General features: G+C 43.6%; 1 protein-coding gene across 5 annotated transcripts in view; it reads left to right on the top strand.

The window, feature by feature from the left end:
• Positions 1–12,978, top strand: part of LOC139545194 (semaphorin-4C-like) — a 110,362-nt gene that overhangs the window by 83,936 nt on the left and 13,448 nt on the right. For 4 of the 5 annotated variants that reach the window (XM_071352695.1, XM_071352693.1, XM_071352694.1 and 1 more), the window contains 7 exons: positions 3,435–3,589; positions 4,727–4,789; positions 4,903–5,001; positions 5,585–5,681; positions 5,776–5,895; positions 6,756–6,907; positions 11,072–11,247. In XM_071352695.1, coding sequence (XP_071208796.1) covers positions 3,435–3,589; positions 4,727–4,789; positions 4,903–5,001; positions 5,585–5,681; positions 5,776–5,895; positions 6,756–6,907; positions 11,072–11,247 — 862 coding nt within the window. The remainder of the gene's footprint in view (positions 1–3,434; positions 3,590–4,726; positions 4,790–4,902; positions 5,002–5,584; positions 5,682–5,775; positions 5,896–6,755; positions 6,908–11,071; positions 11,248–12,978) is intronic. The other variant, XM_071352697.1, reaches the window with a different exon arrangement.

Below are 12,978 nucleotides of genomic sequence, written 5' to 3'. Positions count from 1 at the left end.
CAGGCAGTCAGACTGGCCTCAGGGCTGACGCTGTGTGGTGACAGATGGGAAGTGCAGCCTGCCATAGCGACTGGTAATGACAGTGGCACTAATCATTTTAAACAACCGCCTTCAAGCTCTGCAAAATGTTACGTTATTGTGGGTAAACGTTCAAGTCACTAAGCAGGTACCCCGGAGGGTTGTTTGTGTGTGTGTGTGTGTGTGTGTGTGTCAACACCAGACCTTTTCTGGCAGGGTAGAACCTAGCAGATGTGCTCTTGGCTCCCTTGAGGATCTCGTCTCTTCTCCTCTCATCTTGTCTCTCCTCATCCAGCACACGCGCCCATACCCTCCAATGTTTATACGCTGCTGCTCTCTAGATAATAACTATATTCCACATTTATTCCCTTCTCCCCACTGCCTCAAGTTTCCCCTCCTCTCTTCCTTATCCTGGCTTTCTATACCTCCATGGTCTCTTTCTTTCTCCGTCCCTCTCCCTCCCCATCTCTTTTTGTCTCTGACTTGTTGTCCTCCAACCCACCACCTCTATAGTTCTGGTTCGTTGCTATACCCTCAAACTAGGCCAGGAAGGAAGTAACGTGATGTCGTCACCATAAATCATAACTCCTCCTGAAGGAGCTCGGGTCTTATTTTTAGAGGAACATAAATATTATTCAATTCATGATATCACTTTACTGAGGCTTGTCTGATGTTTTGCACATGACTTCCCTTTGATAAGAGCGAGGCACGGAGATGCGACAGGGAACACAGGCGTGGATAATGGAAACTACACTGCATTTTCATTTCCGCTCTATCGGTTTCTTACTGTCTGTGGCTCTGTGTGTTTGTGTTTTACTGCATTGTGTGGGTGTGTGTGTGTTGGGAGGATGTGTGTGTGTGTTGGGAGGATGTGTCTCTGTGTGTGTGGGTGTGTGTGTGTTGTGAGGATGTGTCTCTGTGTGTGTGGGTGTGTGTGTGGTTGTGTCTATTCATGTGTCTCTGTGTGTGGGCGGGCGTGTGTGTGTTGGGAGGATGTGTCTGTGTGTGTGTGGGTGTGTGTGTTGGGAGGATGTGTCTCTGTGTGTGTGTTGGGAGGATGTGTCTCTGTGTGTGTGTTGGGAGGATGTGTCTGTGTGTGTGTTGGGAGGATGTGTCTCTGTGTGTGTGTTGGGAGGATGTGTCTCTGTGTGTGTGTTGGGAGGATGTGTCTCTGTGTGTGTGTTGGGAGGATGTGTCTCTGTGTGTGTGTTGGGAGGATGTGTCTCTGTGTGTGTGTTGGCAGGATGTGTCTCTGTGTGTGTGTTGGGAGGATGTGTCTCTGTGTGTGTGGGTGTGTGTATGTGTTGGGAGGATGTGTCTCTGTGTGTGTGTTGGGAGGATGTGTCTCTGTGTGTGTGTTGGGAGGATGTGTCTCTGTGTGTGTGTTGGGAGGATGTGTGTGTGGGTGTGTGTATGTGTTGGGAGGATGTGTCTCTGTGTGTATGTGTTGGGAGGATGTGTCTCTGTGTGTGTGGGTGTGTGTGTGTTGGGAGGATGTGTCTCTGTGTGTGGGTGTGTGTATGTGGGTGTGTGTATGTGGGTGTGTGTGTATGTGGGTGGGTGGGTGTGTATGTGGGTGTGTGTGGGTGTATGTGGGTGTGTGTATGTGAGTGTATGTGTATGTGGGTGTGTGTATGTGTATTTGGGTGTGTGTATGTGGGTGTGTGTATGTGGGTGTGTGCCACTTTGATGACAGAGAAAGTCATCAACATCCCACTGCTGCTGAATTCTGATAATTATGGCCTCAAAGGTGTTTCATTTGTGACATAAACATGTACGACGCTTCGATGTGCATTGCCAATCTTAAGTTAAGTGAAACGTGTGTGTTTCAAACTGTATTATCCAGGTACAGTGCCTTCAGAAAGTATTCACACCCCTTGACTTTTTCCACATTTTGTTGTTTCTGCCTGAATTTAAAATTGATTAAAAATGTATTTTGTGTCACTGGCCTACGCACAATACCCCATACTGTCAAAGTGGAATTATGTTTTTAATTAAAAATGAAAAGCTGAAATGTCTTGAGTCAATAAGTATTCAACCCCTTTGTTATGGCAAACCTAAATAAGTTCAGGAGTAAAAATGTACTTAACAAGTCACATAATAAGTTGCATGGACTAACTCTGTGTGCAATAATAGTGCTTAACATGATTTTTGAATGACTACCTCATCTCTACCCCACACATACAATTATCTGTAAGGTCCCTCAGTCGAGCAGTGAATTTCAAACACAGATTCAACCACAAAGACTCAGGGAGGTTTTCCAATGCTCAAAGGGATGCTCAAAGGGATGCTCAAAGGGTTGCTCAAAGGGGTGCTAAAAAGGGATGCTCAAAGGGATGCACAAAGGGATGCACAACGGGATGCTCAAAGGAATGCTCAATGTTGTTGTTTTTTTGTACAAATAAAATTAAAATAAACTTTGAATACCCCTTTGAGCATGGTGAAGTTATTAATTACACTTTGGATGGTGCATCAATACACCCAGCCACTACAAAGAAACAGTTACAGAGTTTAATGGCTGTGAAAGGAGAAAACTGAGGATGGATCAACAACATTGTAGTTATTCCACAATACTAACCTAAATGACAGAGTGAAAACAAGGAAGCCTGTACAGAATAAAAATATTCCAAAACATGCATCCTGTTTGCATTGAGGCACTAAAGTAAAACTGAAAAAAATGTGGCAAAGAAATTAACTTTATGTCCTGAATACAAAGTGTTATGTTTGGGGCAAATCCAACACATCACTGAGTACCACACTTAATATTTTCAAGCGTGGTGGTGGCTGCATCATATTATGGGTATGCTTGTCATCGGCAAGGACTAGTGAGTTTTTTAGGATAAAAATAGTTGGAGCTAAGCACAGGCAAAATCCTAGAGGAAAACCTGGTTCAGTCTGCTTTCCAACAGACACTGGGAGATGAATTCACCTTTCAGCAGGACTATAACCTAAAACACAATGCCAAATATACACTGGAGTTGCTTACCAGGACGACATTGAATGTTCCTGAGGGGCTTAATTAAATTATCTACTTAAATCGTCTTGGAAATCTATGGCAAAACTTGAAAATGGCTGTCTAGCAGTGCTCAACAACCTACTTGACAGAATTGAAGAATTTAAAAAAGAATAATGTGCAAATAATGTACAATCCAGGTGTGCAAAGCTCTTAGAGACTTACCCAGAAAGACTCACAGCTGTAATCGCTGCCAAAGTTGATTCTAACATGTATTGACTCAGGGGTGTGAATACTTATGTAAATGAGATATTTCAGTATTTCATTTTTAATAAATGTGCAAATATTTCTAAAAACATGTTTTAACTTTGTATTGTGCATAGATGGGTGGGAAAACATTTGTGGAATAATTCAAAGGGGTATGATTACTTTCTGAAGGCCCTGTATGTGTGTTCCTCTACAGAGGTGCTGGACAGCATGGCCAGGTTCCGGGCTCTAGGTGTGTGGAACTACACCATGGTGACTCTAGCAGAACACGAGAGGGTTCTGTATGTAGGAGCTAGAGAGGTCCTGTTTGCCCTGGACCCTAACGACATCAGCAGACAGCTACGACCTCTGGTAACTACACACAGACAAACACACACACATACACACATGCACGCACACACACACACACCTCAGCACGGCAGACATCAACCACAGCTACAACCTCAACCCCATAGACCTGCTACAAGAGTGCAGTCAGTTTCTTGTGCAACATTCCTTAACAATGTTGAATGGAATTAAAGTTGCCCGATTCTGATGTCGTTTGTTCAGTGGTGGAGGGGTAACAATGTGATTACATGATTATCTATATGAATGTAATTAGGTAATTAGTCCATAAAAAGCTGAGTGCAATGAAGGCTTGGTAAAACTTGTTAACGTACCTCACATCTTATATCCACTCAGACAAATGCGTCTTTGAACAGCAGTATAGAGATTGTTATTTGATTTAACTTTATAATGAGCGTTAATTGGATTGTTGTGTGACTGATAATGAACATCCAACAGTTCTGTGTTGTGAGCATCCCAGTAATAAGCAGCCCACCTGTTTGCTGCTGTTCTGGTGTGGTTTAGAGGGATGATAGGGCCACTGGATGCCAACTGCCTCACTATGTCCCCACTCTGCACCTATCTCATCATCTGCTGTGTCATCCTCTCATCTCTCTCTCTCTCTCCCACTGTCTCTCTCTCCCCCACTGTCTCTCTCTCGCCCACTGTCTTTCTCTCCTCCCACTGTCTCTCTCCCCCACTCTCTCTCTCTCCTCCCACTGTCTCTAAATCCATCTCTCTCTCTGATCCATCTCTCTCTCCACCACCATCTCTCTCTCTCCCACTGTCTCTAATTCCATCTCTCTCTATCTCTCCCCACCATCTCTCTCTCTCCTCCCACTCTCTAAATCCATCTCTCTCTATCTCTCTCGCTGTTATCAATTCAATTTAAGGGCTTTATTGGCATGGAAAACACATGTTAACATTGCCAAAGCAACTGAAGTAGATAATAAACAAAAGTGAAATAAACAATACAAATTAACAGTAAACTCACAGAAGTTCCACTCACAGAAGTTCCAAAAGAATAAAGACATCTCTACCTCACTCTGCCAACTCTATATGTGTGACTGTGTCTCTTGCACTCATCCCTCGCTCTCTCTCTCTCTCTCTCTCTTTCTCTCACCCATCCCTCGATTGCTCCCTCTCTTTATCTCTCTCTCGCAGATTGAGTGGCCAGCACCACAGGAGAAGAAGAGAGAGTGTTCTGCCAAGGGCAAGAACAACCAGGTACGGATCCTTAAAGTTTCTGTTGACATTCAACTCCTTCATTAGACTGAGTTGATGATTATTGCTATGAATGGTAGAATATTATGCTTCAGTGTTAGTCTCCTCTCCCACAGACGGAGTGCTTCAACTACATCCGCTTCCTGCAGAGCTACAACCACACCCACCTCTACACCTGTGGAACCTTCGCCTTCCAGCCCAAGTGCACCTACATCGTGAGTGGCTCTCAATGGCAGAGTCCCAAATGGCACCCTATTCCCTTCTTAATGCACTACTTTTGACCAGAGCCCTGGGAATAGGGTGCTATTTAGGACCAACAAGGTCTCAATCACTTCCTGACCTTAAATCTGTGTCTTCATCCCACTCTGTCTGGAGGTGATATTAGAGTTGATCTGTCCTTGTGGTGGTGTCACAGCTAGCAGCACCAGTGACATGGTGTCATGTCTTCTATCTTCTGTCTGACACCTCCACACCACATCCTCCCCATACGGCTGAATCATCTGTGTCAAAGGAAAGAATATCCCATGCAAACGCGGCAGTGGTATCTGGTTGTGAGTGAGTGAGTGAGTGAGTGAGTGAGTGAGTGAGTGAGTGAGTGAGTGAGTGAGTGTGTGCACCTGCCTGACGGAGATATGATCAGACGGGTGTGGCAAAGGCAGGGAGCGAGGACTGTGGCTCCTGTTAGAACGGTTGTCACGGACAGACAGAGCCCGGAGCTGTGTTAGTCATGCACTGACCACCTGTGTCTCTGTGTGTCTGTGTGCGTGTCTCTGCGTGTGTCCTGTTGTCAACCCACAGAATGCTGACCACTTCAGTCTCAACCCTGGCTCCCTGGAGGATGGGAAGGGCAAGTGTCCCTACGACCCTGCCAAAGGCCACACAGGCCTCATAGTGGGTAGGCCATCTATTTCACTCTACTCTACTCTATTTTATTCTATGTGTAAATGTTCTGTAATGGTGCTCATCCTGCCTGTCTCTGTGTCTCCCAGACAAGGAGCTGTACTCTGCCACACTGAATAACTTCCTGGGTACTGAGCCTGTGATCCTGAGGAACCTGGGACAGCAACACTACAGCATGAAGAGTGAATACCTGCCGGCCTGGCTCAACGGTGAGAGAGGGCGGGGTTTAAATGAGGAGGGGAGGAGAGAGAGAGAGGGAGAGGTATGTAAAAAGAAAGCAAGGATAGAATGAGAGAGGTAAATGGAGGAAGTGAGGGAGAGGGGAATATGGAACTGTAGATATGGTGAAGGAGTTGGAGATGAGAAATGGAGAGGTTAGGGGCTAGCTAATAGGACCTCAGAGGCAGTGAGAGATGGAAAAAGCAGGTGAGTGTGAAAAAGCCTGGTAGAGGGGTGAGAGGTGGAGAGATGAGGTTAGAGGAGTGGACAGGAGTGATACATGAGGGAAGAGGGGGAAGAGGTGTTAGAGAGAGATAATGGAAGATGATGGAAGGGTATTAGATGAGACGAGGTTAGAGGGTAAAACATTACATTATATTAGAGGGAGTGGAGGTGGCTGTGTGTGTGTGTGTGCGTGCATGTGTTTGTGTGCACATGAGTGTGACCGTGCGGGCATACAGATGTAGGATCTTAATATGAACACTTTTGTTGCTGAGAATTATTTTCCTACATAGAAGGAAATGCTAACTTGTAATGTATTCAAGGTTTAAAAAGGCTTCTAAAGTTTGTAATTTAGGGTTAGGTTTATCATCCGCTATAACATTATTTTCCTGCTGTGGCAAACTGGCTCAAATTTAGATCCTACATCTGTGTCTGTGTCTGTGTGTGTGTGTGTGTGTGTGTGTGTGTGTGTGTGTGTGTGTGTGTGTGTGTGTGTGTGTGTGTGTGTGTGTGTGTGTGTGTGTGTGTGTGTGTGTGTGTGTGTGTGTGTGTGTGTGTGTGTGTGTGTGTGTGTGTGTTCACATCTCATGCTCCTGTGCGTGTGTGCGTCCGTGTGTTGTCCTCTCAGAGCCTGACTTTGTGGGCTCGGCCCTGGTGAGGGAGAGCAGTGGCAGTAAGGAAGGGGACGATGACAAGATCTACTTCTTCTTCAGTGAGAGAGCTGTAGAGCTGGACTGTGACACAGAGCTCACTGTGGCCAGGGTGGCCCGCGTCTGCAAGGTAGGCTACACGCATATATGGTTACACACACACAGATTTGTTTTCGGAAATTTTCAGGACTTTTTGGGGAGTAAAAATGTAACAGGAAATGCTTACCTTCCCATGCCATCACTTCATCTTTCCCCAGCTGGAGTGAATGGCAATCTCTGGGTCGATAGATTTTAGCTTATTCCTCTGTCACAGTGTACTATGTTGTATCAAATGCATAATATGTTGTAATGTTAATGTTAACCTTAACCTAACTCTAACCCTAAACCTAAACCTAACCCTTATCCTAACTCCTAACCCTAAACCTGATCTTAGCCCTTATCCTAACTCCTAAACCTTACCTAACCTTAACCTAACTCCTAACCTTAACCCTAAACCTTATCTAACCTTAACTTCTTATGGCTGCAATCCCGTTAACGGGATGATATGACAACAGCCAGTGAAAGTGCAGGGCGCCAAATTGAAAACAACAGAAATCTCATAATAAAAATTCCTCAGACTTACATGTGTCTTATACCATTTTAAAGGTAATCTTGTTGTTAATCCCACCAAAGTGTCCGATTTTCAAATATGCTTTTCAGCGAAAGAACCACAAACGATTATGTTAGGTCACCACCAAGCCACAGAATAAGCACAGACATTTTTTCAGCCAAAGATAGCAGTCACAAAAAGCACAAATAGAGACAAAATGAATCACTAACCTTTGATGATCTTCATCAGATGACACTCATAGGACTTCATGTTACACAATACATGTATGTTTTGTTTGATAAAGTTCATATTTATATAAAAAAATCTGAGTTTACATTGGCGTGTTACGTTCACTAGTTCCAAAAACATCCAGTGATTTTGCATAGCCACATCTATTCAACAGAAATACTCATCATAAATGTAGATGATAATACAAGTTATACACATGGAATTATAGATATACCTCTCCTTAATGCAACCGCTGTGTCAGATTACGGAAAAAGCAAACCATGCAATAATCTGAGACGGCGTTCAGAACAATAGTCAAATTAGCCGCCATGTTGGAGTCAACAGAAACCAGAAATTACATGATAAATATTCCCTTACCTTTGATGATCTTCATCAGAATGCACTCCCAGGAATCCCAGGTCCACAACAAATGCTTGATTTGTTCGATAATGTCCGTTATTTATGTCCAATTAGCTACTTTGGTTAGTGCGTTTGGTAAACAATTCCAAAGTCACGAATTGCGTTCACTAAAACGTGACGAAATGTCCAAAAGTTCCGTAACAGTCAGTAGAAACATGTCAAACGATGTATTGAATCAATCTTTAGAATGTTGTTAACATAAATCTTGAATAACGTTCCAACTGGAGAATTTCATTGACTTCAGATGAGTGATGGATCGGAGCTCACTCTCATGTGAACACGCATGGTCAATGAATGGTAACCTCATGGCAGTGGTGACTAATTCTTCTCTCATTCTCCCCCCCCCCCCCCCTCACAGTAGAGTCATCAGACAAAGTTCTACAGACTGTTGACATCTAGTGGAAGCCATAGGAAGTGCAAACCCATTTATATCTCACTGTAATTTCAATGGGATCTTGGTTGAAAATCCACCAGCCTCAGAATTTCCACTTCCTGTTTGGATTTTTTCTCAGGTTTTTGCCTGCCATATGAGTTCTGTTATACTCACAGACATAATTCAAACAGTTTTAGAAACTTCAGAGTGTTTTCAATCCAATACTAATAATAATATGCATATATATTATTATTATCATTAGCAACTATGACTGAGGAGCAGGCCGTTTACTCTGGGCACCTCTGTGCACCTTTCATCCAAGCTATTCAATACTGCCCCTGCAGCCATAAGAAGTTAACCCTTAACCTAACCCTTATCCTAACTCCTAACCTTAACCATAAACCTTAACCTAACCCTAAACCTGATCCTAGCCCTTATCCTAACTCCTAAACCTTACCTAACCTTAACCCTTAATCTAACCCTTATCCTAACTCCTAACCTTAACTCTAAACCTTACCTAACCTTAACCCTTAACTTCTCTGGGATAGGTGGGATGGTAGCGTCCCACTTGGCCAAAATCCAGAAAAATGTAGCGCGCCAAATTCAAATATATTACTATAAAAATCAATCTTTCATGAAATCACACATGAAAGACACCAAATTAAAGCTACACATGTTGTGAATCCAGCCAACATGTCTGATTTCAAAAAGGATTTACGGGGAAAGCACACCAAACAATTATGTTAGCTCAGTACATAGCCACAGAAAAACACAGCCATTTTCCCAGCAAAAGATAGTAGTATCAAAAAGCAGAAATAGAGATAAAATGAATCACTAACCTTTGATGATCTTCATCAGATGACACTCATAGGACATCATGTTACGCAATACATTTATGTTTTGTTCGATAATGTGCATATTTATATCCACAAATCTCGGTTTACATTGGCGCCATGTTCAGAAATGCCTCTAAAATATCCGGAGTAATTGCAGAGAGCCACGTCAAATAACAGAAATACTCATCATAAACTTTGATGAAAGATACATGTTATACACAGAATTAAAGATACACTTGTTCTTAATGCAACCGCTGTGTCAGATTTAAAAAAAACTTTACGTAAAAAGCACACCATGCAATAATCTGAGACAGCGCTCAGATTTAACAACATTTCTCCGCCATGTTGGAGTCAACAGAAATATGAAATTACATCATAAATATTCCCTTACCTTTGATTATGTTCATCAGAATGCACTGCCAGGAATCCTAGTTCCACAATAAATAGTTGTTTTGTTCGATAATGTCCATTACTTATGTCCAATTAGCTACTTTTCCTAGCATGTGTAGTACACGTGTCCAAACGCTCGCGCAGATGCAGGCAAACGTCGGACGAAAACTTCTAAAAGTTATATTACAAGTCGAATAAACTGGTCAAACTTAGTAGAGAATCAATCTTCAGGATGTTGTTATCATATATATCCAATAACGTTCCAACCGGAGCATTTCTTCATGTCTGTATAAGTAATGGAACGCAAGGCGATATCATGAGGAAAGCGCGTGAGCAAGAACTGGCAATCTGCCAGACCAGTGACTGAAACACCTCCCATCTGGCCCCACATCACACTTCATTCAGCATTCTACAGACTGTTGACATCTAGTGGAAGTCGTAGGAAGTGCAAACAGATCCATATATTACAGGGAATTGAATAGGCGATGACTTTAACATCGACCCTTCTCAGAATTCTCACTTCCTGTTTGGATTTTTTCTCAGGTTTTTGCCTGCCATATGAGTTCTGTTATACTCACAGACATAATTCAAACAGTTTTAGAAACTTCACCCTTAACCTAACCCTTATCCTAACTCCTAACCTTTTCCCAACCCTTATCCTAACTCCTAAACCTGATCCTAGCCCTTATCCTAACTCCTCACCTAACCTAACCGTTATCCTAACTCCTAACCCTAAACCATACCTAACCCTTAACCTAATCCTTATCCTAACCTTAACCTAATCCTTATCCTAACTCTAACTCCTAACCCTAACTCCAAACTCTAGCCCTTCTAACCCCAAACCCTAAACCTCACCCATAAGCCTAAAATTGCATTTTAACACATTCAGGACATGAAAAAAGTCCTGCCTTTTCAGAAATGTTCTTGTTTTCCTACCTTGTCAGGACATTCTGGTGAATTGTTAGGACATTGTGGTTCTGACACACACACACACACACACACACGCAGTCTCTCTCTCACACCCACAGCCACCGAACACACACACACCACTCAACCCTACTCTGGGTACTGGTAAGTAACTGCTAACTGGCTATTTACACTGAGACACACACACTTCCGTTTTACTCTTTCTTTAAAATCACTCCTCTCACCCAGTTACGAGTTATAAGCTCAGAGTTGACCATCCACTATCATTGCATTATACGACCCGTTGTTTTTCCTGGTGGTCTGGATTAACTCCTTGCCCTAGACTATGTCCTAACTCCTCTATCCCCAGTCTGTCTGTTTATCACAGCAGGGTGATCTCTCTCTCTCTCCTTTACAATCACTCTTCTCACCCCATTCCGTCAAAAACCATCCACAAATATTATGGAAGTAAACAGATTTTTACACCCTACTGGCGTTATGGCACCTCTTCTGACTCCTGTCCCTTGACTGACCATGTGTCTCTCCTCTTAGGGTGATCTGGGGGGCACCAGGACCCTGCAGAAGAAGTGGACCACCTTCCAGAAGGCCAGGCTGGTGTGTTCTCTCCCTGAACGCCACGTCACCTTCAACAACCTGCGGGAAGTCTTCACCCTGCCAGGCATCGACTGGCGCACCACCACCTTCTATGGCATCTTCCACGCCCAGTGGTGAGTCACAATAACACTAACGCCAGGGAGTCGATGTGCCAAAGAGAATAGCGTTTGTCTGCGTCCCCAAATGGCACTTATTCCGTAAATAGTGCACTACTTTTAAACAGAGCCCTGTGAGCCCTGGTCAAAAGTAGTGCACTATATAGGGAATATGGTGTCATTTGAGACGCGGACACAATAGCACTGCCAGGGAGTTAAATGTGCCAAAGATAATCTCTCTGTCCAACTTAGCACCTTTGCTAACACTGGCCTGGCGTGACTTCTAAGTCTATACATTTTTCCAATTCTTTTGAAGATATTATTTTATACCCAAAATTACAGTTTTACTAGCCTTGAGTCAGCTAATGTGTCTTCTCTGTGTATAGATGGACTTCAGTGGAGGCTGCCGAGGGGAGGACGGCTCATAATAATGTCTGGAACGGCGCTAATGGAATGGCATAAAATACATAGTAACCACGTGCTCGATACCATTACACCTATTCCGCTCCTGCCATTATCACGAGCCCGTCCTCCTCAATTAATGTGCCACCAACATCCTGTGATGGACTTTTCCAATTCTGTTATAAAAAAATAAGTTATTATCCTAATAAAACCAAACCATCATCCTATTTCTCCATATCCTATGTCATACAAACAGACAATGTAAAATGACTACAGAAACAACACACCTAGCTAATAACAACTTCTCCCTCAATGTGAGCAAGACAAAGGAGATGATTGTGGACTACAGGAAAAGGAGGGCCGAACAGGCCCTCATTAACATCGACAGGGCTGCAGTGGAGCGGATCGAGAGTTTCAAGTACCTTGGTATCCACATCACCAACAAACTATCATGGTCCAAACACACCAAGACAGTCGTGAAGAGGGCACGACAACACCTTTTCCCCCTCAGGAGACTGAAATGATTTAGCATGGGTCCTCAGATCCTCAAAAAGTTCTACAGCTGCACCATCGAGAGCATCCTGACTGGTTGCATCACCACCTGGTATGGCAACTGCTCGGGATCCGACCGTAAGGCGCTACAGAAGGCAGTGCATACGGCCCAGTACGTCACTGGGGCCGAGCTTCCTGCCATCCATATACTAGGTGGTGTCAGAGGAAGGCCACAAAAATTGTCAAAGACTCCAGTCACCCAGGTCATAAACTGTTCTCTCTGCTACTGCAATGCAAGTGGTAACGAAGCGCCAAGTCTACGTCCAAAAGGCTCCTCAACAGCTTCTACCCCCAAGTCATAAGACTGCTTAACAATTAATTTTAAAAAACATTTTTTTAACTAGGCAAGTCAGTTAAGAACAAATTCTTATTTACAATGACAGCCTACTGGGGAACAGTGGGTTAACTGCCTTGTTCAGGGGCAGAAAAACAGATTTTTACCTTGTCAGCTCGGGGATTCAATCCAGCATTGGCCTGATGCTCTTACCACTAGGCTACCTGCTTCCCCTTGCCACCCGGACAATTTACATTGACCCCCCCCCTTTGTTTTTACACTGCTGCTACTCGCTGTTTATTATCTATGCATAGTCACTTTATGCCTACCTACATATCCAATTTGTAAGTCGCTCTGGATAAGAGCGTCTGCTAAATGACTTAAATGTAAAATGTAAATATACAAATTACCTTGACTAACCTGTACTAACCTGCACATTGACTCGGTACCTATACCCCTTGTATATAGGGTGGCGCACAATTGGCCCAGTGTCGTTCGGGTTAGGGGAGGGTTTGGCCGGG

This window comes from Salvelinus alpinus, chromosome 19 (assembly GCF_045679555.1).
Source record: "Salvelinus alpinus chromosome 19, SLU_Salpinus.1, whole genome shotgun sequence".
NCBI classification, from domain to species: domain Eukaryota; kingdom Metazoa; phylum Chordata; class Actinopteri; order Salmoniformes; family Salmonidae; genus Salvelinus; species Salvelinus alpinus.
This window is presented reverse-complemented; position numbering and strand designations above follow the sequence as displayed.